The sequence below is a fragment of the Pollachius pollachius genome, assembly GCF_949987615.1.
Source record: "Pollachius pollachius genome assembly, chromosome: 15".
Lineage (NCBI taxonomy): Eukaryota > Metazoa > Chordata > Actinopteri > Gadiformes > Gadidae > Pollachius > Pollachius pollachius.
Window position 1 is genome coordinate 21,177,649 of NC_136948.1, and position 25,097 is coordinate 21,202,745.

The 25,097-nt window shown below is 44.0% G+C and overlaps 1 protein-coding gene across 1 annotated transcript; it reads left to right on the forward strand.

Moving 5' to 3' along the window:
* Positions 1–1,367: 1,367 nt before the first annotated feature.
* lrfn5a (leucine rich repeat and fibronectin type III domain containing 5a) lies at positions 1,368–24,115 on the forward strand (the record flags this gene model as incomplete). Its single annotated transcript, XM_079753046.1, has 8 exons — positions 1,368–1,564; positions 3,639–3,767; positions 4,178–4,358; positions 5,395–5,550; positions 6,409–6,668; positions 7,593–8,060; positions 21,403–21,676; positions 23,066–24,115. 8 exons carry the CDS (start codon positions 1,368–1,370, stop codon positions 24,113–24,115), a joined length of 2,715 nt encoding a protein of 904 aa, XP_079609172.1.
* Between the last annotated feature and the right edge of the window lie 982 nt (positions 24,116–25,097).

A 25,097-nucleotide genomic window follows, 5' to 3' on the forward strand; every position in this document is an offset into this window, starting at 1 on the left:
GATGGGAAACAAACGCAGCCAATGTTCCCATCAGCCACATCTGGTGTTGACCTCAATGGATTCACACTACATGATAGGAATCCTCCTCCCATGAAGAACGTGATCTAGCCTACAATCACATCATACACACTTCAAAGAAAAAACACAATAACTGCTGTGAAACCACAGCAGAAAAGGAGGTCGGTAAATCCAGTATTACTACTACACTCTGTGACTCAGGACTCTTGAGTTTGTCAAATTATAATTGCAAAGCTGGTGTGTGTGTGGGAAGCATTCGCAGAGGCTGAGTTTGGTAGACTTAAGTAGGGTGCATGTGTGCTACTGCACGTGGCGTGCATGCAAAGAGAGCAGAGGTCTGTGGCGATGATTTGTGTTATCGTATAACTCTCCCATATCCTCTAGACCTCCATCAAGGTTGTCATAAATGAGTAGTCTTCTCATCACTAACATGTCCCTTGTTCTCTCTTTATTCCTGTCACTCACATCTTTTTTTTTTTACTCCGTCACACTCGATTTAAATAGAGCCTGTCTGTCTGTCTGTTTGTCTCTTCCCCACTCTCTCGCTTGCTGTCTCACTCTCACTCTCTGTGTGTCCCCCTCTCAACATTCTTTACTGACTCTCTCTGTCTCTCTGTCTCCCTTTTTCTCTCTCAACACTCTTGACAGTCTCTCTTTCTCTCTCTCTCTCTCTCTCTCTCATCTCCCTTTCTCTATCTGTACCTAATTAAAGGAAGGATCTGCTGCTTACTAATGAACACTCCCTATGCGTGTCTGCAGGCAAAAACATGTACGGCAAAAATGAGCTCTAAATAAATGGGTCTCGAAGATCATGGCACAAGTGGGATTGTGATTTGGGTTCAAGGTTTCTGTCCTGTTGTCATGTCTGGTCATTGGTGCAGGTCGTAATACAGCTTATATTTTGGATATTTTGGACGAAAAGGAGAAACCTCTACTAATGTTTGTCTCAGCCAAAATCACAAGTCATTTAGATTTGTCTTTAGCTGATAATTTGCTGCATTTACCTGCTTAATTAGCTTTGCATATTATTATTAACACATTTTTACATCTTGAAAGGTTTGTGGTTACATTCAACACTATTCAATGTTTGTCTGTTGATTTTTATGGACAACGAAAATTCCTTTCTGTTCAAAAAGCTGTGGTGCATTAAATATTAAGCATATTAGTAGGGGGGATCATACCAGGGAGTCAAACCAAATATCCCTCTCTTTTTATATGCTTTTTAATTATCGTCTCTTGAGACTTACCTGGTTCCAGTGTGAACTATGACATGATTATGACAATATCTACTAATGAAGTAACACCAGTCCTCTTGCCCTCCAGGCGTCCCGGTGCGGAGGGCGCTAACCATGGAGCGGCTGTTGCTGTGCTTGATGCTGGTCGTTGCCATGGCTGTGCGGGCGCAGATCTGCCCCAAGCGCTGCGTTTGCCAGATCCTGTCACCCAACCTGGCAACCCTCTGCGCCAAAAAGGGTCTGCTTTTTGTGCCGCCCAACATCGACAGACACACGGTGGAGCTCCGGCTGGCGGACAACTTTGTCACAAGGTGAGGAAATATATCGGCAGCCAACGCTGATGTAACTCCTAGTAGTAGGAGTTGTGATTGTAGCAGTAGTGCTGTTGCTACAGCTAGAAATGGTACGCCACAGTGAGGCAAGGGGTACATTGGATCAAGGGATAATTCTCGTGACTCAAAGCAGTTTAACAGAAACACAAAGTAACCTGGATGGACATAGCGAGGATAAATATATATATGACACAAACACAAGGAATTAAACACAAGGGAAAGAATGGGCTTCACTTCAATAACTAGAACACAGGAACACAAGAACCGAAGTCGTCTTCAACTCAAGTGACGGCGATCTGATAAATGACGGAACAATGATTTAACTTTGACAAGGAACAGCCGTCAGAAGTACGCGACGGCCCTTTATGTTGCGGGTGTCGCCCACAGAGGCCGACGGCGGGGCTTACGTCCGTCATCTACACATTGGGGTCAGGCTTTGTCTTTCCATTACATTTTTCATGTTCAATTATACTGACGATGAAACACACGTCACGCAAATCCAAGATAGACTCGCTGAGGAGGTTCCAGTTTATGTACATTTCGACGTCACGTTATGATAAATCACTAGATCCCTTTGCCGTGTACATCCAGCAGCTGTTCAAACCCACGTGTATTATTCAGTCACTCTCAAAATGACATTAGCATTGCTGTGACCAATGAGAGCATACACAACACATTTGACAGCATAAATGGTTGTATCATCTTACCTAAGGTTATGGTATGCTACAACATAAAATCCAAAACAACATCTTGAATGAAAATTGCTCCATTTGGCTCTCATAAAATACCCTCTGGGAGACACTCATGCTGAGTCGCTGAATAACTGAATATACAACCCAGTGTTATTGATCACTTCTCATTGCTCACCTTAAATCAACGTTATGTAGTGTAATATTTGTGACAGCTAATTATATGAATACAGTGTTGTCCCTTATCCAGTTGCAGCTGTGTTCATATGGACTACATTATGACTACTAATAACTGCTTGGACTACTTAAAATGAATGTTTTAGTGGCCCAAAAAGGAAAGTAAAAGAGAGTCATCTTTGATGACTTAAAGCCAGAGGCTACAGGCAAAATTATGGAGGCGTTTTTGGAAATAGTGACAGAATTTTACAGACATATCTCATCATATTATCCAGTCTCTGAAGTGCTGCCACAAAATAAACCTAATTTGGCTGTGAAAAAAGTAACACAAATAAAAGGCATGACACACTTAGAGGCCAGTTAAATGTAAGTCTGCTATTCATTTTCCACTCAAGGTTGTAACTTAATATAATAGCGCTTTGATTAAAATGATATCTTGGTTTTTGAGTTCTTGTCTGAAGTTTGGTATACTTTATATGAAAAGGCAGGGGCGTTGCTAGGATATGAGGATATTCGGGGAGGAGTATTGAGCATGGGAATTCGTTTTTGTATAAACAAGCTTTATTTTCCTGCTTAGATATGCATTCTGGTACCTTATTTGCATTCAAATGACATGTCTAAATCATCTAAAAATGTCAATGTATACCTCAATAACTCAAACACACACACAACAATTATGATACACATCATGCAGTGTAGTGCAATGACCCTGTAACCGGTTTCGATCAACAGTATCACATTATTTTTGAGGGCTTGAATGCATGACCAGAATGACAGATTAATAGATCCAGGGCTTTTTTCAAGCTCAGCACACAACTATTCATAAAGACTTCGGGCCTGACGCCTCGTTCATTCCAACCTTTACCAAGCTACTCCATTATAACTGTTTTGTTGACTCTTTATCGGTCGAACGACTAATGTCATAATAAGGGTTAATTTAAATCTCTCTTGATTTGGCAAATAATTGAGTGAGGTGCCACTATTCAATATCAACATGATAATCCTCAGTAATTTAGTTGATTATGTTGGTACACATAGAATACAATATTGAAATACGGTTAACATGAATACTGCCCGATCAGCATTGTTACCTCGCCCTTAACAGATGACCTTGACTATTGCCAACAACACACTTAAATAAGTATTATTAATATCTCTTTCTATTCCCTGATGTTGTGTATACGTAGTGTGAAGAGGAAAGACTTTGCAAACATGACCCGGCTGGTTGACCTGACGCTGTCCAGGAACACCATCTCCTTTATCACACCGCATGCCTTCGTCGACCTGGAGAACCTCAGGGCCCTACATCTCAACAGGTACCTGCTGCACCTCCACTGTCACTTGACTGAGGCATTCATGGGGCTTAAGGAAGATTGTGCGTCTACCTCTGTGTTTAGCATTGAAAAGACAGAATTTTGGGGATATTTGAATAACTTAATGCAACAGGCTTTTAGGGTTTGCGGCCCACTTTTTTCTCAAAAACCATAATTACATTTTCTAATTGAAAATCAAACATAAAATCAATTGTAACACCCTGAATCAATGTAGACACTGCCAAGATGCCTTTTGCTCTACCCTTCTTATTTTATTCACTGGTCCCAAAGGCAATTTATACCAAATATGTAAATAATGCCTTCTCCTCCTCTCTCTTTCATTCTTTCTCTCTTCTGTTTAATTTCATTTTCACTACGGTTCTCATCCATGCGTCCATCTTGTGTTTCCCCAGCAACCGCTTGACGAGGATCGGCAACGACACATTCAGCGGGATGTCCAAGCTGCACCACCTCATCCTGAACAACAACCAGCTGGTGCTCATCCACCAGGGGGCCTTCAACGAGCTACTGGCTCTGGAGGAGCTGGACCTGAGCTACAACAACCTGGACTCCATCCCCTGGGAGGCCATCCAGGTGAGCATCACGCTGAAGAAAACACTACCAATCACCAGGACACAACCAGGGCACCAAACACAACCCCAACCACAACACTACCAATCACCAGGACGCAACCAGGGCACCAAACACAACCCCAAACACAACACTACCAATCACCAGAACGCAACCAGGGCACCAAACACAACCCCAAACACAACACTACCAATCACCAGGACACAACCAGGGCACCAAACACAACCCCAAACACAACACTACCAATCACCAGGACACAACCAGGGCACCAAACACAACCCCAAACACAACACTACCAATCACCAGGACACAACCAGGGCACCAAACACAACCCCAAACACAACACTACCAATCACCAGGACAAAACCAGGGCACCAAACACAACACTACCAATCACCAGGACACAACCAGGGCACCAAACCAACCCCAAACACAACACTACCAATCACCAGGACACAACCAGGGCACCAAACACAACCCCAAACACAACACTACCAATCACCAGGACAAAACCAGGGCACCAAACACAACACTACCAATCACCAGGACACAACCAGGGCACCAAACCAACCCCAAACACAACACTACCAATCACCAGGACACAACCAGGGCACCAAACCAACCCCAAACACAACACTACCAATCACCAGGACACAACCAGGGCACCAAACACAACCCCAAACACAACACTACCAATCACCAGGACACAACCAGGGCACCAAACCAACCCCAAACACAACACTACCAATCACCAGGACGCAACCAGGGCACCAAACACAACCCCAAACACAACACAACACCAGGACACAATCACCAGGACACAACCAGGGCACCAAACACAACCCAAAACACAACACAATAATACCAACAGGACACAACCAGGGCTTCCAAAACAAAACACAAAATCATCCACCCCTTTCCAAGAGCATTTCATCATCTCTCTTTGTGCTGAAGGTTCTATCACAACATTGTTCCTTTAGAATATTGGCTTCTTTAATGGCTCAGTGGAACCTGTGTGTTTTTTGTCCACTGTTCACAGAGGATGACCAGTCTCCACACTCTGAGTTTGGACCACAACATGCTGGACTATATACCAGAGGGAACCTTCTCTCTGCTCCAGAAACTAAACCGACTGGACGTCACATCCAACAAGCTGCAGAAGCTGCCCCCTGACCCTCTGTTCCAACGAGCACAGGTGAGGAATACTGGTGTAAAGTTTGCACTTATTCATTGAAAGTCCATTTATTGAACAACAATATTTTCAACCTCAGGTATGGCCATAGAGAAGTTTAAGCTACCTTCATAGCTCTAATAAATATACATTTACTAATTCAGCATCCATTTGAAAGCATCTGTGTGACTATGGTATCCAAATGATAACTAATGAGGAGCATTTTAAATGTAAAATGAATCATACTAAATGTACCCAATACAAATAAATATGGGCAGACACTGCGATTACATGCTCAAATTAGAGGCTAATTATTATACAAGAGCTTCACCTTTTTAATCAAACACACAACAAGACTGAACTAATCATAATTAAAGTTTTATATCTGCAACCGTGCCAATTATTGACATTAAAAATAGATTCCGGTGACATCAGCAATTCTTGTCCCATTATACGCACTGCATTGTTGCTCTCCCTAAGCGTTTATCTAGGACAATAGTATCAACTCCCCGGTTTTCCCAAGGAAGCAATGTCAGCAGCTCTTGGAATAATATTGAGGAGTCTATAAACTGCACCTTAAAATCCCATTACAGTACTTTGCTGGTTTGAGGCAGTAAAAACCTTTGAACTACCAACCTAGCTTCCTCAGTCTCCTCCTATAATTCCAGATATTTAAAACCACAACAGTACCATTAGCAGTTTAACCTACTCAATGGGGAATTCCTTTCACATTAAAAACATAACTTTAGACCTCATGGGAGAATGGTGTCAGCAGTCCCAAACCATGCATGCGCATACGTTTCCTATAAATCCCTTTATTACCTTCCCTTCCCTGATATGGTTTATTTAACAACTTTTTGTTGCTCTTCCCACCACCCGAAGGTGCTGGCGACGTCAGGCATCCTGTCGTCCACGTCCTTCGCCCTGTCCTTTGGCGGCAACCCGCTGCACTGCAACTGTGAGCTGCTGTGGCTTCGGAGGCTGAGCCGCGAGGACGACCTGGAGACCTGCGCCTCGCCCCAGCTGCTGTCCGGGCGCTACTTCTGGTCCGTCCCCGAGGAGGAGTTCCTGTGCGAGCCGCCGCTCATCACCAGATACTCTCACGACATGCGGGTGCTGGAGGGCCAGCATGTGTCGCTCAGGTGACCGTGACGATCCCATGAGAAGCGTCCCCTCGCTGATTCCTCACAATCTGGGCTGAAGAACACAAAAAATGATATTTTTTTATGTTTGGTTGCGCTTCAATATGAGTCCTTTGGCCTTTTAGAAGTACCTACTATACATAACATGTTGATTTTTATGTATACATCAATCTTTCTGCTCTTTATTTTTTCCCTGCCCGCCTCTTCCACACATTCACACATACACATGCACACTCACAAACACACGCGCGCACACACACACACACACACACACACACACACACACACACACACACACACACACACACATGCCCATTCAACCAACAACAATCAACGACAACAGCAAGGGCACCGTGTGCAATTAGTTTTAATGATGCTAGTTCTGTATTATATTCAGTAAGCTGCTAAGAGCAGGCTTATACATCAAATGTGTGCCGTGTTTAATGATGCCAGACAGGGGAATTAAAATTAATTTTGCAGAGAAAAACTGTAGAATGACCACAAGATGAGCAGACAACAGTTATTCATTTACATATATATTGGTCACACTTCGTAGTCATAATACAAGATGGTTCCTGCTTTGGTAAAATGATGCAAATAGGTAGTAACCTTCATCTTTATTGGATCTTGTGGAAATTGGCAACACACTGCATTAAACACACAGAGGAACGTATGTAGTTGGTGGGATATACTGCCGATGCAAATACTGTAGAAAAATACACAATCAATTGTCCTTCAGGGTAAAATTACACTTCCATATGATACAGGTTATATTCTAAAGATACCAATGCAGTGCATGGTATTGTTTACCAAGGTTAAGGTTTGAACTACTGACCCGTTATATTTCATCCTAATCAGTGCTTATGGTCACAATCGCTAAGGTCAACGTTCTAACCTTGCCATCTCCGCCCGTCCGTTTAACAGGTGTAAGGCGCGCGGGGACCCGGAACCCGCCATCCACTGGATCTCCCCGGACGGGAAGCTGGTGTCCAACACCTCGCGGACCCTGGTGTACACCAACGGCACGCTGGACATCCTCATCAGCACGGTAAAGGACACGGGCTCCTTCACCTGCATCTCGTCCAACCCGGCGGGCGAGGCGCACCAGACGGTAGAGCTGCTGATCATCAAACTGCCCCACATCTCCAACAACACCAACAGCATCCAGGAGCCCGACCCCGGCTCCTCCGACATCTCCACCTCCGCCCGCGCCGGCACCAACGGTAACAACGCCACGGCCGACGGGAAGACCGGCGGGGACAAGCGGGTGGTGATCGCTGAGGCCACTTCGTCCACTGCGCTCATCAATTTCAACTTCCAGAGGAACATCCCGGGAATACGCATGTTCCAGATCCAGTACAACGGGAGCCAGGACGACTCACTGGTCTACAGGTAAGCAGATCCAAAGCGGCTCTGGTGTAGAAAGAGTCCCATATTACAAGGGTTGCACCATGGACCTTATCACTCTGTTAAGGGTTGATTATGGTCCCACGTCACTCAATGCAATGACCACGCAGACACTTCAACGCAGTCGTGAACTTGTTTTGGTTCTGTGTCAGGTTTTAGTGAGCGGACCAATCACAGCCGTTGCTGCTGTGTCGCCTCGACGGACGGTTAACATTTTTGGGAGGCGCACGTCAGGCACATGCGGTGAACACAAGGAGGGTCCACAAGGACCCCCTTGTGTTGTGTGAATGTAGGACCATAATCAGCCCTTTAGAGAGTGATCAATGCATGGGGGAACAATCCAAGGTTTGATTTTGGAAGGTCTGACGGTAATCCCATCGAAAGAAATGACGTTATAAAAAGCTTACAAGAATACTTTACTTTCATGTTTTGCATATCTCCTTTTAGGGCACATTTATGATATGTGAGGGTAACTCATGAGCTGTGTGTGTGTGTGGGGGGGAGGGGGGGGGGGGGGGCTAGGCCTGAGACTCCTCTCCATGGTAACGCTATAGGCGAGAGTGGTTATTATTCAAGAGTATTATTCAGGAGTTCAACAAGAGTGTAGCTAGCTGTAGCCAGCTTTGCTCCTTTCCCACGCTTTGGTATTCTCAGGGATGAGACCTGGCGCCTATCCTTATGCCCAGTGTACAGCGGAGAGCCAAACCATAGCAGAGGAGCAAAGAGGGAGACGGAGAGGGGTTCCACAGAGAGCATGTCTGGTCTCGGTTCGCTGAGTCGCCATGTCGGCTCTCTGCTTGTCTTCCTTGACTTTTTGACATTTGTTGAGGATTAAATAGATTAGATATTTTTTCGCTGAGCCTGATTGTTATTTGAGCTAAATATTTACCCAGATGAAAGAGGGCTACTGGAATTGAACAAACACCTAAATCATTCATGGGACAACTTCAGGTATTATCTACCTCAGAAATCCAACCGATGACTAATGGCTTTGGTTGGGACCTTGGCAAACCTTGGCGCTCTCTCTCTCTCTCTCTCTCTCTCTCTGTCTCTCTCTCTCTCCCTCTCCCTCTCTCTCTCTCTCTCTCTCTTACTTTCTCTAACTTTTTAAGTGAGTTACTCAGGTGAGTACCAGGAGATGGTGTTTGGTACACACCCCACACGTAACATCTGATCTCATTAGCGTAGACTTCTGGTCCAGCTCCATTTGCCTTTTCTTTGCAGGTGGCCAACGCCAAAGTAGTTGCTCAACGTATTTGTTTATTTCATTTTTTTTCAATCTCCAGTTATTTACGGAAAAGCGTTGTAGTGACACAAGTGATGTTACGTATCCCTGATTATGGGCACATATGCATACCTGCATACCAGTTATGTGCACCCCTGATCATAGCATCATAACTAATCTCTGTATTATTCATCCACACTTCGCCTCGTCAACGCCGCATCTTCAATGGATGCCGTTCTGATCAGAAGCAGCAGTAGTCAATCATGACCAGATACGGCCAGGCTGTTACATTGTTATGAAATGTGGAGAGTTCTGCTCCCCTCTCTCTCTCTCTCTCTCTCTCTCTCTCTCTCTCTCTCTCTCTCTCTCTCTCTCTCTCTCTCTCTCTCTGTCTCTCTGTCTCTGAGACGGATCGCCTCCTTGTATCTTTTATGTGATGAAAAGAAGCCAATGTTTATCCCAATGTTCGGGGAAGTAGGGTCTTACTGTTCCGGATAAGAATGATTCATCTCCCGTCCTCTCACACTTACTGCTCTCGCTTGTCCTTCAAAAACGCCAGAATCATTCCGGAACCTTTTTCAATCGTTGCCGCTGTGTCTTAATATCGCCAGAAGCAAATATTGGCAATGCAGTGAGCTCTATTGTCCAAAACATTTGACAAGTGCACTTCACATGTGCATGTGTATTTCAGGTTGCACTTTGTCATGAACTCTGAATTTGGTTTTGGAAAAGATTACAGTGAAGTGTTCAACTTTGCACACCTTTGATGGAAGCAGCCACCAGTAAATCCCTGATATCCGGTTGTCCTATCAGAATTCCAGATAAGGAAAACATTCTGCACCCACACTTTTAAATACACAAACTACAACTAAATACCTCTCTCTCTCTCTCTCTCTCTCTCTCTCTCTCTCTCTCTCTCTCTCTCTCTCTCTCTCTCTCTCTCTCTCTCTCTCTCTGTCACTCTCTCGCTCTCTCACATCTCTGTTTCAGAGTCAGTTTTATTCATTCCTTTCTCCACTTCACCTAGCTGCTTCTGACATAAGCCACAGCTGTTTGTTGTATTTTCTTCCCAAGCTGATTCCCTGGAATTTTCCACCCTGATTAGATTTGGCGCCACAAAGCAACACACCATTGATCCCCCCAGCTTGTCATTTTCCCCATCACAGAGGCAGAGTCGGCCGGGCGGGAACGAGTGCTAGAAAGAGAGGAACAGAGAAAAGGAGAGAATCCAAGTTTAGAAAAGGAGAATTAAAGGGAGAGAGACAGAGAGAGAGGGAGAGAGAACGAGGGAGCATGAGACAAAAGAGAGAGGCATTGAAAACCAAGAGACAGATGGGGGGAGGGGAGAGGGAAAGAGAAAATGAAAAAAGAAGAAAAAAAAGAGGGGGAAAGGGAGGGTCAATTCTTACGTGACCGGCAGGGGCTCTAAGAGTTTTAATCAGGGCCCATTGATTTTACTGGCCTTTCTGGTTTAAGCCTCAGTCTGTTTTGACACGAGGCCTCAGGAAAGGATCGAGGTGTTTCCTTGTTCTTCTGTGATGGATTGATTATTAGATATAAGACCTACTCATATGTGCAAAACTTGACTTTGTTTTGAAAGGGGAAAATGATCTTGGATAAACGTATTAGCAGTGATGGGAATAACGGCAAAATAAATAACGGTGTTGTAAATAATGACGTTACTAACGGCGTTACTTTTTACAGTAACGAGTAATCTAATTGATTACTCTTCCCATCATTATAACGCCGATACCGTTAATTCCAAAAAAATTGCTACGTACTATAATTGAAGCTGTTTTTTCATTAGACCATCTAGATCTCTCTCTCTCTCTCTCTTTTTCCTTGATTAGTGGGCACAAGACAATTGCATTAATTATAACGATTGGCTGAGGTAGAGTAAAATGTTGTGGTAAGCCAGTCAGAGTTAGAGTTGGGCGGGTGTTGTTTATACATATTCGAAAGCGTGCATAGTTGGACACACAATGACACAAGTGAGTCAACGAGAAACAGGAATGGCGAGCCAAAATAATCCAAAAGAGAATAATTGAACATGCACATGTATTTTAAGTTCCATTAAAGAGTGGTGGAGGGATTTAAAAAATGTACTTCAAAGTAATGCAATAATTACTTTCCACAGTAACTAGTTACTAGGGGTGTAACGATACATGAAAGTCACGATTCCGTATCTACCTCGGTTATTAAGTCACGGTTCGTTATGTTTTTTCGGTACAGCATTGTTAAAAGAAACAAAACAACAAAAAATACATTTTATTTTTTTATTTCTATTTAAAAACAAAAGTATTAGATTTATTAAATTGTATCAAACAAATGCCTTACACGCACGAAAATACATCAAATTCAATTGGGGATAAGAACAAAATAAGGTCCAGGACTTATTCCCATTGTGTTCATCAACACAAAACATCAGAACAAGACAAGAAAAGACACTATCTTGCGTCCAGCGCAATTGACTTTCTCCACCGACGCATGTGTCGTTGCTAGTTTGCAACTGGCGCGGAGCGTTCTTTTCCCTCCACAGGCACGCATCTCTAAATTAGGGAATGATCTTGCACCGAAAGGGGCGGTTCAGCAAAAGGAGGAGGCGTGTTCTGGCACAAATGTTCCCTCGTGCTATTTTGCAGTTTCAGAAAACAATTCCGCCACAAACCAGGAAATACCTGGTTTAAAGTCAGAGGCGCGTTGTTCAGATGCTATTTTAAGGGGGCATGCATAATGTTGCTTGTGCAACTCGCGCATACACTTTCTCTCATCTACCTAGCTTCACGTTCTTGGTAAATTATTTGGGAAAGAACAGCTGGTACAGCGGTAATAATTTGTACTTTTAAATCAATGCATCTGCAAACACCGTACAGAAAATAAATATTTTCTTAAAACAGACATTGTGTACATGCCCATAACTTTTAGGATTGATGATTATTTGATCTGGAGAAAACATAGTTTTACCGCGAGTGAGTGTTAAAAAGAATGAATGAATGCGGGCGCGCGTGTGTGTATGGGTAAAATAATTAATGAATGCAGGCGTGCGTGTGTGCATCCATCTGTTTAAACACACGCAAACTAAACACGTAACGCATAATACAGTCCATGGCAATGAATATTAACGGGGGAACACATGCATATTAGGAACACAAGTCGATAGCGATAATGCATACAATACTGGTAAGAAACGACGTTTGTTAATGTATTGCGTACATCATTAAATAGAACCACAGTTACCGCATATCATATGTTTTAAGTTTTCTTTGCCGAAATTTATTTGAGGACTCAGTATTTCTGAAGTTGTGGAAGAAAACACTATTCCATGTGTGAATTAGGCCATATTATTTGGCCATGAACTGAGCCATTTGAAGTTTAAAATTCATGTTGTCATGCGTCTGTCTCATCGGAGACTGCAAACGTGCTGTGAAAATATCAATTAGTCATTTCAAATGCGCTCATGGCTCTTAAAGGGGATGGAAGATGGCACTCTCATTGGTTTATTGCACGTTACGCCCAAACCACACCTACGTGTTATTAGGTTACTTCAGGGCAACCCTTTTTAGATTTGTGTCGGGTGCAAGACTCATTTATCCGCTGGTATAATAGCAACATCGCCATAGAACCGCCCACAAAGCTACTTGCATTTGGCGCTTCTCACTTGCGTTTCAGACTGTTAAAATAGGGCCCAGAGTGTGTGATAATCAATTGATTTTTTTTTCTCATATATATATAAAAAACAACAACATATGGACACATAAAACACAATCAGGGGTTGTGTCAACGAAAAGAGGCTCTATGGTGGAAGGAGCTCACCCCAGACATGCCTATGTTGCCGGGGCTACGACCCCAAGTCATGCTACACGTTTCACGTAAAAAAGTGTGAAATAAAATATATATTGATAATAGCTCTACTGATTAAACTAACAATGACTATAGAAACTAGAAATTACTTTACAATTTTATCTCACGGTTTTGATGGCAAACTATAAACAGCATTTGTTAGAGTTAAGAAGACGCACGTGTGTTCTTCACGTGTGCAGCCCACATTTGAAAAACACACTGTCATGGCACTATGGGCATTACCGTGACGGATGCCTTGTGTTGCTAGTGCTCACCTTTAGTTTATGCTGCATTTGAAGGACTGACTTCTGAACAAGTGCTAGCAAATTGCTTTTGTAATTGTTGTCCTCTTGCATTAACCTTGTGAAGTGTAAAGCCCGACCATAAACCTTAATTCAGTGTGTGCTTGTGTGCAAGTGCACCTGCGTGCGCGCGTGTGTGTGTGTGTCTGATACTGGCTGCAGAGTTCCTAGTCATGAAATAAAGGTTTCCCCTCGTGGGAAGCGTTATCCTGCTGCTAGTCATTTTATTGTGTGAGGAAATTTGAAAATACCAAGATACTTTTTTTTTTCTTGAAGGCAAAGGAAGAGACTTTATGGTTGACTCTCAAAGTTAATTATTCTGACGATATAACCTTTACATTCTGTGTGTACACAAGCTAATATCTAATACATATTACCCCCCCCCACACACACACACACACACACACACACATCTGTTTAATTTAGCTTTATACCTCTATTGCTTGGGGTTGGCTCCAGGGAACATTGACTGCAATGAAGTTAGCTGCTCTACTACGACCAGCGGGGCCTTTCCTTTGACCCGCAACCAATTGTCTTCATTCTTTTTGGGATTGCCATTCCCAGCACAGACTTACAGGAATAGTCCCATGTTCCATGTATCGAAACACTGAGATGGAGAGCAGAAAGGGTTTGTGTGGTAAAAGACGGCGGATCGTAGAAGGGCTGAGTGGAGAATTCACTGTGAGAGAGTGATACATTTAAGAATAAATCAAGCACATGAATAGATGGAAATAATGTCTGGAAAAGTGGGAAGTTGTGCTAGAAAGTGAAATATGGATAGATGGATGCATGGATGAAAGTATGACCGATTTAAAATGTTCAAAAATAACAATACACTTTTCTTCAAAAATATATTTTTTTTCATGTGCTTTATTGCTGATTACTTGACTAAGACAAATCTTACACTAAGGCTTTATCGATTGTGATTGATTCAAGCCAAAAGTGTACTTGGCGCTCATGGAAGAAATGCTCTTTTGTAGAAATCCCATTTATTGGAATGTCTATTAGTATATTGAATAATTACACAAAGCAATCTTTGAATCCCAATAATAACTTTGTTCCTCTCTCTCTCTCTCTCTCTCTCTCTCTCTCTCTCTCTCTCTCTCTCTCTCTCTCTCTCTCTCTCTCTCTCTCTCTCTCTCTCTCTCCTCCATCTACATATATATTTATTTATAAAATATAAATAGCCTGCGGCTCTAAGCAATACTTGGAATAAATTTCCAACTGCAATGTTAACAAGCCCCACACTGCAATTTAAGCAATAACATGGTAACAGTTCCAAGTGGTGCCTTACTCCTCCAGTCTGTATAAGCAGCAGGAGGTGCAGACATGAATAGGCCCCACAGACTAAGGGATTTGAGGAAAGAACATGAAGAATAAGAGCAAAACTAGAGATGACATTTTCACCTGGCGAGAACACAAATTCAATGTAATATGTACTTGCGGACATCACAGTTTCATTAGTTATCAGCAGAAACTCCCGGCTTTCTCTCTTCATGTATTATCTGTATAACTGTTTATATATTGTGTTCCAAAGTAAACCCCCCACGGTTATAGCCCCAAACATGCTTACCAATTATCATTTAAACACACAAGCACCACTTTCTACCAGTTATGTCCCTCTTTCTCCACCTATCTCCCTCGCCTCATATCGCCCTCTATCTATATCTCTATCTCCATATATCTCTCTTTACCTTCATCTATCTCACATTCTTCATCTGATTCTCCCTCTGTTTAGTTCCCATCTATGTGTTGGTTGTTGGTTGTTTTCCACTCTACTAGATCTATCAAGCTATGGGGGGCAGTTTCCATTTGCCAGAACAAGTATGCATCAAGCACATTGCCTGGCACGCTTTGTTTTTTTTTTACGAGCTGCATCAGTGAAGGAAGTGTCCGGACAAACACACACACACACACACACACACACACACACACACACACACACACACACACACACACACACACACACACACACACACACACACACACACACACACACACACACACACACACATACACACAAACTATCTTGCTTACACTCTCTCACAGTCACTCATGCTCGTAGAGAGAGCGAGAGAGCTCCATCCAGGCTGCCGGCCCCCTGGGGCCCGGGTATAACACCTAGCTCAGCTGTGCTCACAGCATAAGTGAACATCCGCCTGTATCCCGTCGTAATGTTCCAGTTCAGCCTTTATGGCGCCATAAACACACCTCGGGCAGCGCAATGGGGGGATCGCTCTAAGTGGTCCGCGGGGCTTCATGTGTTGGAGGGGAGGAGGGTTAAGGTGAGATTTAGATGGAAGGAGTGAAGGAAGGAAGGAAGGAAAGACAGATAAATAATGGAATCACACATAGTGGTGCGTCATTAGAGAACACAAAGATAGGTCTCAGAGCGAGAATTTTAAAGACAAAAAATAATGAAAACCAAACTATAAATATCTTTGAAAGTGAAAGCTCCATATGGAGAACATTAATCAGTTCTCTTTATGGCATTTAAAAGTGCGGAAACAAATTTTCTGGTCTCGGCTATGCGTCGGAATTAGCTAAAGATATTAACAAAAGGAGGGAGTGGGGTGCAGTATGACGCAAAGGGATAGAGAAGCCACAGTGTTATGGCGCAACATACATAATTCAGCAAAGCAGCCGGCATTGTGCTGAGCTGGGCGAACCGAGGCTGGAAGACAGCTAATGGCGTCCCTTAAATATCCTCCGCCAATTACTTTGCGCATACATTACTGTTTGCACTGGCTTCAGTGCCATTCATATTATATTATGTTGTCCATTATCATTACAAAAACAAGGAAAAGCATGAGCACACTCTTTAGTCATCAGGGCATGTGAGCCTGTTTGCTTTTGAGTCAGCGGCCAATCGTATATTTCCTCAGGCTGTGAGAACGTAAATGTATCAACTAGATTACATCACATCATAATCATTTATATCTGTCTTTGCGTTTTACTCTGTCGTTCTGGTGCCAGGGGCTTTGTGTTGAATTTATTATGTGACACATTTTTTAAGCTATTGTTGGAGAGTTACGTGACGATTAGAAATGAAGACCTGATAATGTCTGCCTTGATATCAGATGATATGATAGGTTTTCAACTATTGTTAATCCACTTATTTTCATTAATGCATCCCATTATTGTTTTACTTTACAAAGCTCTTCCCCAAAGTTATATGCTTTATTTTATTTACAAAGATAGAGAGAAAAAGTTAGAAAACTAGGATACCTTAACAACCAGCCTTTTTCGATAATTGGGAGTGATACATCAGCAGGGGGCAATAAGATAAGTCAGTACTAACGCTGAACTCAGCATTTAGTCAAGTTCAGGTCCTCATGCATTGTTAAATGTGCTGAATTGTGACTGTTTTGAAATGTATCAAATATTATTCATCAGACAGAGAGCATGTGTACGATAGTGTGGGTCATTTTATTTTTTAGAATATGTCACCCGTCAATGAAGCTGCTCCTGTGGCTGAATCAGTAGCACACTTTTTGGAGACCTGTCAACCAGTAATACATATGTTTTCGACAAATTGTACAACTTTTGTGCAATGAAGGGCTGAACTAAGCATTACCGTATCAGAATAATAATAATCAAAAAATACAAATATACATGCTACTTTATGAATACCTAAAGAGGGCTATCACTGTGTTTTTTTCAAGACATTGTTGTTGTAGTCTGAGGCATTGTTAGTTACCGTTTTTTAGCGTCCGCGACTCTGGTCAACCCCATTATGCTTCTCCATTAAGGCTCTAGCGGTTTCATTGGGGTGAAACAGACTGTTGTGGGTAAATGCTGACAGTAAATAACAAAAAGTGGCTTCATCTCTATTTAGTGACTATCACAACTTTGATGAACCTCTTCTCCTCTTCTGCGTGTTAAATGGCCAACATTTGGCCATCCATTTTTTCTTTCATCTTCGCGCAGGTCGCACATCTTGAATGTGTCAAAAATCGATAAGCACGGATCAACTCTGTTGACAGACACAGAGTAGGATCGATGAACTGTTATTGATTCACGATTCACGCACCTTGTTTATTTGTCCTCTTGTGACCAAATGTCCAATCATAGCTCTCCGCTCACAGACTCGGGGCTTACGCAACAACTCTAAATTGTTTTCCTAATGCATCTTTTATCCCTATGAATGAATGAGACTGGTATTGATTGAAGATTCAACACTGTGGGCTGCAGGTATGCACCTTAGAAATCATGTTGAATGGCAGTGGCCTACGAGCGTTATTTGATATTTAATCAAATTGAATTGCCTGAAAAGGGCCTGCCTGGTATCACAGTTCATTGCTCGGTGCGGATCAAGTGAAGACACTGCATATATATCATCCAACCATCATTTAAGTCCTGCCACCCATACAGGCCTCAACACTCACAAACACACACACACAGGCACAGACACAACCCCACAGATTGATGGCTTAGTGGTGGATTTATTCATTGTGTGTGTTGATGTCTTTGTGATTAGTGTTGGCCAAAAGCCAGGAACACTGGGGGGTCACACACACACACACACACACACTCGCACAAACACATTTGCAAATATAAATTAACCCCAAAATATATTATGCATCAGTGTTATTTGTTGATAAAAATAATCGATCAGATACACTCAAGACGACACACACCAAACATAGACATATACACCAAAAACAAACCGAGTACACACACATATGCATCCTCTATTGCATCCTCGCACCCCAATATCAGAAACATTTCTCATATTTTCTGCTGAGGAAATGTTAAGGAGAGACCACACACACAGACACACACACAGACACAGACACACACACACACACACACACACACACACACACACACACACACACACACACACACACACACACACACACACACACACACACACACACACACACACACACACAGGCGCCCTGGGCCCAGGGTCTGGCATTGCAGAGTAGATAGATTAGTGTAATAGTCTCAGCCAAGGCAATCATCTGCCCACTGTAGGGCTTCAAACACTATCCGGAAGATCCTTCACTCACACACATGCAAGTGCACACACACAAACACACACACATGCAAGCACGCAAACACACATACACAAATAAATCATTCACAACAAATGAGTTGGCTCCAGAAGGTTCACAAAGGGAACTGCTTCACACAGCCAAGAAATTAGAGTTATTTTCAACTCAAAGCTTGAAAATGCGTTCAAATGTATTTAATTTTCCTCACCGCTACAACTGATATACAATCAATGCCATACATATTTTCATTATTAATATTATTATTGTTACATATTTTGCCTTAGATTAATACTTATAACAGCATTAGAACTGAGACAGTATTACTAAGATTAATAATATACAAATAGTTTGTCTGTGTGTGTATGTGTCTGTGACACCCTCATACCCACAAACAAAATCTGACATTACGGGCCCTATTTTAACGGTCTGAAACGCAAGTATGAAACGCGAAACGCAAGTAGCTTTGTGGGCGATTCTCTGGGGCTGTTGCTATCATACCGGCAGATAAATGACTCTTGCGCCCCTAAATCAAAAATGGGTTGGTCTGAATACCTGTAGGTGTGTTTTGGGCGTAACATGCAATAAACCAATGTTCTATCTCCCATCCCCTTTAAGAGCCATGAGCGCATTTGAACTTAACGAGTTGATATTTTCACAGCTCGTATGCAGTCTCCATTGAGACAGATGCATGACCACATGAATTTAAATATTCAAATGGCTCAGTTTATGGCCAAATAATAGGCTTGATTCAAACATGGAATAGTGTCTTATTCTACAACTTCAGAAACGCAGAGTCGTCATGTAAATTTCGGCAAAGAGAACTTAACACATATATGATATGTGGTCCTGTGGCCGCAGCTGTGGGTATGATGTGATAATGATATGCGGCAATACATTAACAAACATTGTTTGTTACCAGTATTGTATACGTTATCTTTATCGACTTGTATTCATAATATGCATGTGTCCCCCTGTTAAAATACATTGCCATGGACTGTATTATGCGTTATGTGTTTTGTTTGCGTGTGTTCAAACAGATGGGTGCACGTATAGTTGAACTGCGCACCAAACATCACCGGTATTCATTAATTCTTTTAAACACTCACTCGTGGTAAAACTATGTTCTCTCGATCAAATACTCATCAATCCTAAAAGTTATGGGCATGTACACGATGTCTGTGTCAAGAAAATATGTGTTTGCTGTATGGTGATTGCAGATGCATTGTTTTAAAAGTACAACTTCTTACCGCAGTGTCAGCTGTTCTTTCCCAAATAATTTAACCAACTATTTACCCTAAAAGGAAATTTGGTTTTGGAAGGCTGGGATATACTTTGCTCGAATTTATAATTGGTATTATTATTATTATTTTAAAGCATGGCATATTACTACAGTGTTCATTCATGCAGCCCCTATGGGAAAACATTTTTTACACAATCCACATCATCATCATAACATTTCAATTAGGCTAATCGTTTGCATGTTCATGCTGTGTATAGCCTACATGTGTGTAAACTTACGTTGCAGTTCCTCCCTGGCATGGCACGTCAAAATAGCAAAACCAACTGCGCTATCTGCTAGTGCATTTAGACCAGGTATTTTCCGGTCAGTGGCGCAATTCCTTTTATATCAGTAAAATAGCACCGTATCTCATTTGCGCCGGAACACGCCTCTGCTTTTCGCCGACACGCCTCTCAGGGCGCAAGTGTAGTGGCTCAAGTATGCTGCGGGGGAAAATCAGCTTTACGCCGGGGGCAAACTAGCAACGATACATGCGTCGGTGTAGAAACTAAATTGCGCAGGGTGCAAGATAGTGCCGTAAAAGTCTAAGACTGAAATTAATTCCGGGCATATAAATTTTGTGTGTATGTGTGTGTGGTATACCTGTGTGGACTTTCACATTTGCTTCATTAATTATCACACACACACACACACACACACACACACACACACACACACACACACACACACACACACACACACACACACACACACACACACACACTCTGGGGTCTTTCTTTCCTTAGGATCCCATCTTCCAAACCTTAACCTCCCCTTGGCTCCCTAGTTCCAGATCTTTGCTAACCATACGGGATCTTGCCAGAATAGGCCCAGCTGGGTCCATAGCATACAAACCCTGAGCGCTAAGCCAGAAGTGCATCTCAGTTTTAATGAGGAATACAATTAGCATATTAATGAGAACGTGTAGCAGAAAGCTGACGCGACACTTTTGAAAACTGAAGGACAAAAGTTTTTTTATTTTTTTTCTACGACAGCGTTACTTTGGAATAAAATGAACCGGTGGAATTCAGAGAGGGGAAAAAACCCTCTGGAGAGCACTGAACAATATTGCTTAGATGTTTATAGCAAGCTAGGGGAGCATTTTAGCTTTGATGACATCATGTAAAAAAGCAGATGTCAGATGTCGATTCACTGGGCTGTAACCATCACGGCGGCGAGGCCAGGAAAGCTTTTGTTTTGAATGCAGGCTCACTCTCCCATCCCATTTTCTATCACACACCATGAAGCCATAAAGCATATCTTAGTACACTTCTGTGTGCCATACCGTGCTGTTTAACACAGATGTCAGTTGAGGCTGAAAATACTTTGTGAATTGAATAAGGCATCATTGTTTCCTCTTTGCCCCTCCCTACTATTTTGGGGGCTAGGGCTGGGGTTGTCATAACACAGGACCTGTAAAGCCCTTTGAGACTGTAAATGTGATAAAGGCACCAACAGAACATTGTTGAAAACATTTGCAACAAGGAGGAAGACATCGTAGAAAGTATAAGGAAATCGGGATAAGGGATCATTGTGGATAGTATAAGGGACAATTGTTGATAGTATAAGGGAGTCATTGTAGAAAGTATAAGAAGACATGAGACCAGGATTGTATCATCTTCTTCTGGTCGCAGCTGATTTGAACTCTTCCCTCCCTCCCCGTCATATCCCTCCTCAGGATGATTCCCCCGACCAGCCAGAACTTCCTGGTGAACAACCTGGCGGCGGGCAGCCAGTACGACCTGTGCGTTCTCGCCATCTACGACGACGTCATCACCTCGCTGACGGCCACACGTGTGGTCGGCTGCGTGCAGTTCACCACCGAGACCGAGTACATGCGCTGCCACTTCATGCAGTCCCAGTTCCTGGGCGGCACCATGATCATCATCATCGGGGGCATCATCGTCGCGTCGGTCCTCGTCTTCATCATCATCCTGATGATACGCTACAAGGTGAGCCCGCCCATCGCTCCGTCCCGCCATCCTGCTCCTGCGTTGTGTTAACATTGTCTCTTCTAGGCCCGCTGGCCTGCAGATAATGGCCTGTAGCTGTTAAGAGCTGCGATGCATGGACTTCTGCTATCACACCGCTGATCCATGCAGGGCTCCAGAGTGCGAGCAAAATATTTAAGGGTGCGACTAATAATTGTTCTAGGTCCCACTGGTGTGAAAGCAAAAATAACGGAGAAAGAAAATAAACGTGACAAAAGACGAGGGAAAACTAAGCCTACTGTTCCAACGAGCCCTACTACTGAGAGTCTGGACCCCACGACACGCACAAACTTAAACACGCAATAAACACCAGGCGTGTTAAACAACCCACTGCGTGTTAAACAACCCATCTGTCCTAAAGGACAGCGTGGATCCGTCTTCCATCTAATAAGCACATTCTTTATTTAAAACATGATCATTGCACACCGGGTTTATATTTTTCTACCTAGGACCACATAAGTCTCATGCACTCCTTAATAATCTGTACCCTTTATGTTTTAAAACCTTTAAAGACATGTATGGAAGACAGATTTGGCTGTCCAGGACAGTGCGTATCCGTCTTCCATCTCTCCTCTCTCTCCCTCTCCCGCTGTCAACCAAAGAGCGCTATCATCTGTACTGTCAATAATCTCGGCCCAATTCATTGCAACCCGCCCCCCTTTCAGAACCTGTGGTCGTACATTTTTCTTCCGGTGATTTCATGATGCGTCAAATCACCGGAAGTGTATTGGTAAAAAGATTTACTTTTTAATTTGGAGTTAGCATATTCAATTTCAGCAAAATCACCTATAAATATATGATGAAATATAGTCTTGGAGCACAATGTTGTTTTAGGGGTGAATTACCCGCACAAACCCTTTTATTTGGAAATGTGTTTTTTTTGCTTAAAGTTTTAGTTTGAAATGTTCAATTTCAGCTCAGTGAAGCACTTCAAACACTTATTTTTTTCATATTTGTATATATAATTGTGCTTCAAATAAAGACCATTCCTCTAAACCTCATGCTGCGTTCCAGGGACACTTTTAAGCCCGTAAGTTACGAGCTGGAACTGGGAGTACATCGGTCTGGTACGTGTTCACGGGTAGTGAGTTGTGGGTTTGCTCCCGTTCCAGGGCATTTTCACGGGTAGAGGAAACACATAATTTGCTCATCCATGGGACAGGCCGTGTGTAGCCATAAATCAGCCAATCACAGTGCAGTCATTGGCCAATCATATCCTCCGCTATTCAACCCTCACTGTACACTCAGTTGTATTACGCTGTTGGCGTGAGCAAGATTAGCATACAACGACACAATTACTTTATTACACTGAACCCACAACGCACTCACAACCGTTGTGTTTGTTCCAAGGTCTGTAACCCCGGCAACGGCCGTAAAGGCGGGTCCCTGCGGATGACAAATGTCCACTCCCAGACCAACGGACAGCAGGCCCAGGGCTGCACCGTCCCGCCCAGCCCGTCCAAACACAGCGTCCTCGCCCTGGAAGAGCTCTCCAGCGGCGCCAGGGAGAAGGAGGGAGGAGGCAGAGGAGGAAGCCTGGGAGGGGGCTTAGGAGGCAGGAGGCAGGACACCATGACCCAGTCGTCGGAGACCTTGTTGAGCAACTCCTCCCCGGGCACGGCGGTGGCCAGCCCACCCTGGTCCTCCCGTGGGGCAGCGGGGGAGATGGGCCCACCTAAGAGGGGCCCGACCGCGGGGGCCCGGGGCCACCAGGGCCCGGCGGCCGAGCCCGTTGGCGAGCGCCCCCCAAGCACGCAGTCCTCTGGCGGCACCCTGCCCAAGGCCAGGAGGAAGCCGGCCCCCGGGAAGCCCGGCGAGAGGGCCCCCGGGGAGAGGGCCCCCGGGGAGAGGGCCCCCGGGGACCGGCCGGGGTCGGCAGAGGGTCTGATCTCACCGGGCGCCCCCCGCCCTAACTCCTCCTCCACCTCGTCCTCCTCGGCTCTCCTGTCCCCCTCCTCCGGCCGGCTGGAGCACCTCAACACCAACCGCAACAACTCCACCTCGCTGGAACAGCCCGCGGACCCCTTCTGCCCCCACCACCACCACCACCACCACCACCCACCGCCCGCCGCCAGCCCCGCCCCCCACTTCAAGGACACGCCCGTCCTGCGCCGTGCCCTCCGGGGCCCCTCCCCCTCCCCCTCCCGGTACCAGACTCTCCCCACGGAGGAGGTGGGGAGGCGGGGCAAGGCCCGAAGGCGGTACTCCCTCGGGGAAGGAGGAGGAGGAGCAGACAATACTCGCCCCCTACAGCCGGGGGGCGGAGCTCCCAAATTAGGACGCATGATGCGGAGCAAAAGGAGCCAATCGATGAGTGGCATGCTAATCCCCAAGGAAGGGGAGGCGGAGTCTGAGAAGGAGCGCTGTGATTCTGATTGGATCCTGGAGAGCACCGTGTGACGGTCTGTGGTGTCGCTGTGTGTTGACGTTTTGTAGGCGTGACCGCGTGGTTTCCTGTGTGCTTTTGTGTGGATTTATGTATGGGTGCTGCTCTGGCCATCAAGGTGTGTGTGTGTGTGTGTGTGTGTGTGTGTGTGTGTGTGTGTGTGGAATGGGATGAGCATATACAGCGCACGTTATGTGTCTTGTTTGACCAGTTGTCAGTAGATGTGAGGATGTTTACTGAGTGTGCGCGGTGGGGGTGGACCAGATCTTGTTAGAAACATTTATATTATAACTTCTCTCCCGTTCATTTTTTTTTTTGAGAGGTTTACGAAAGATTGTTTTCACCTAAACGAATACCTTGTAGCGTATTCTTGTTTTTGTTTGTTTGTTTTGGGAGTTTCGGCTCCAACAGGTGGATGTTTGCCTTGTTTGGTGTCTTGTGGCTTCCACATTATAACACAAACAAAATGAAAAAAACAACCAATCTATAATAGACAATGCCGTCTGCAACAGGATTACACAGGGGCCACGCCCACCGACCTTCCCCCCCCGCCAACCAAAAGGGAAATAATGGACTACACAACGTCAAAACTACAAACGGAAAAAAGCACATTATTCTTAAAATGGAAAACAGAATCAGAGATACAAAGGTGTGCGTTTGTTTTGACGTGCGTGTGGTCGTAACCATGGCAAGAGAACAGCAGTTGGGTGCCTTCTTTTGCTCAGTTGTTCCGTCAGTTTCTCTGTCTGCCAGACAATATGGAACGAGAGCCGACTGCGTTCCACACCACGATGTCCATGAGATATATCACACATCGCCTTCTGAACTAATGAGGACACCACGCAAATAGACTTTTACAGACGTGAAGATGGACACACACCATGACAAAAGCAGCGATGACGAAACATAAGAAAAAAATACTCTTTACTGGACCTCGTATTAAATTAATATTTTTTAAAGGAAGATATACAGAAAAAAAAACTAACCTGTGTGAGC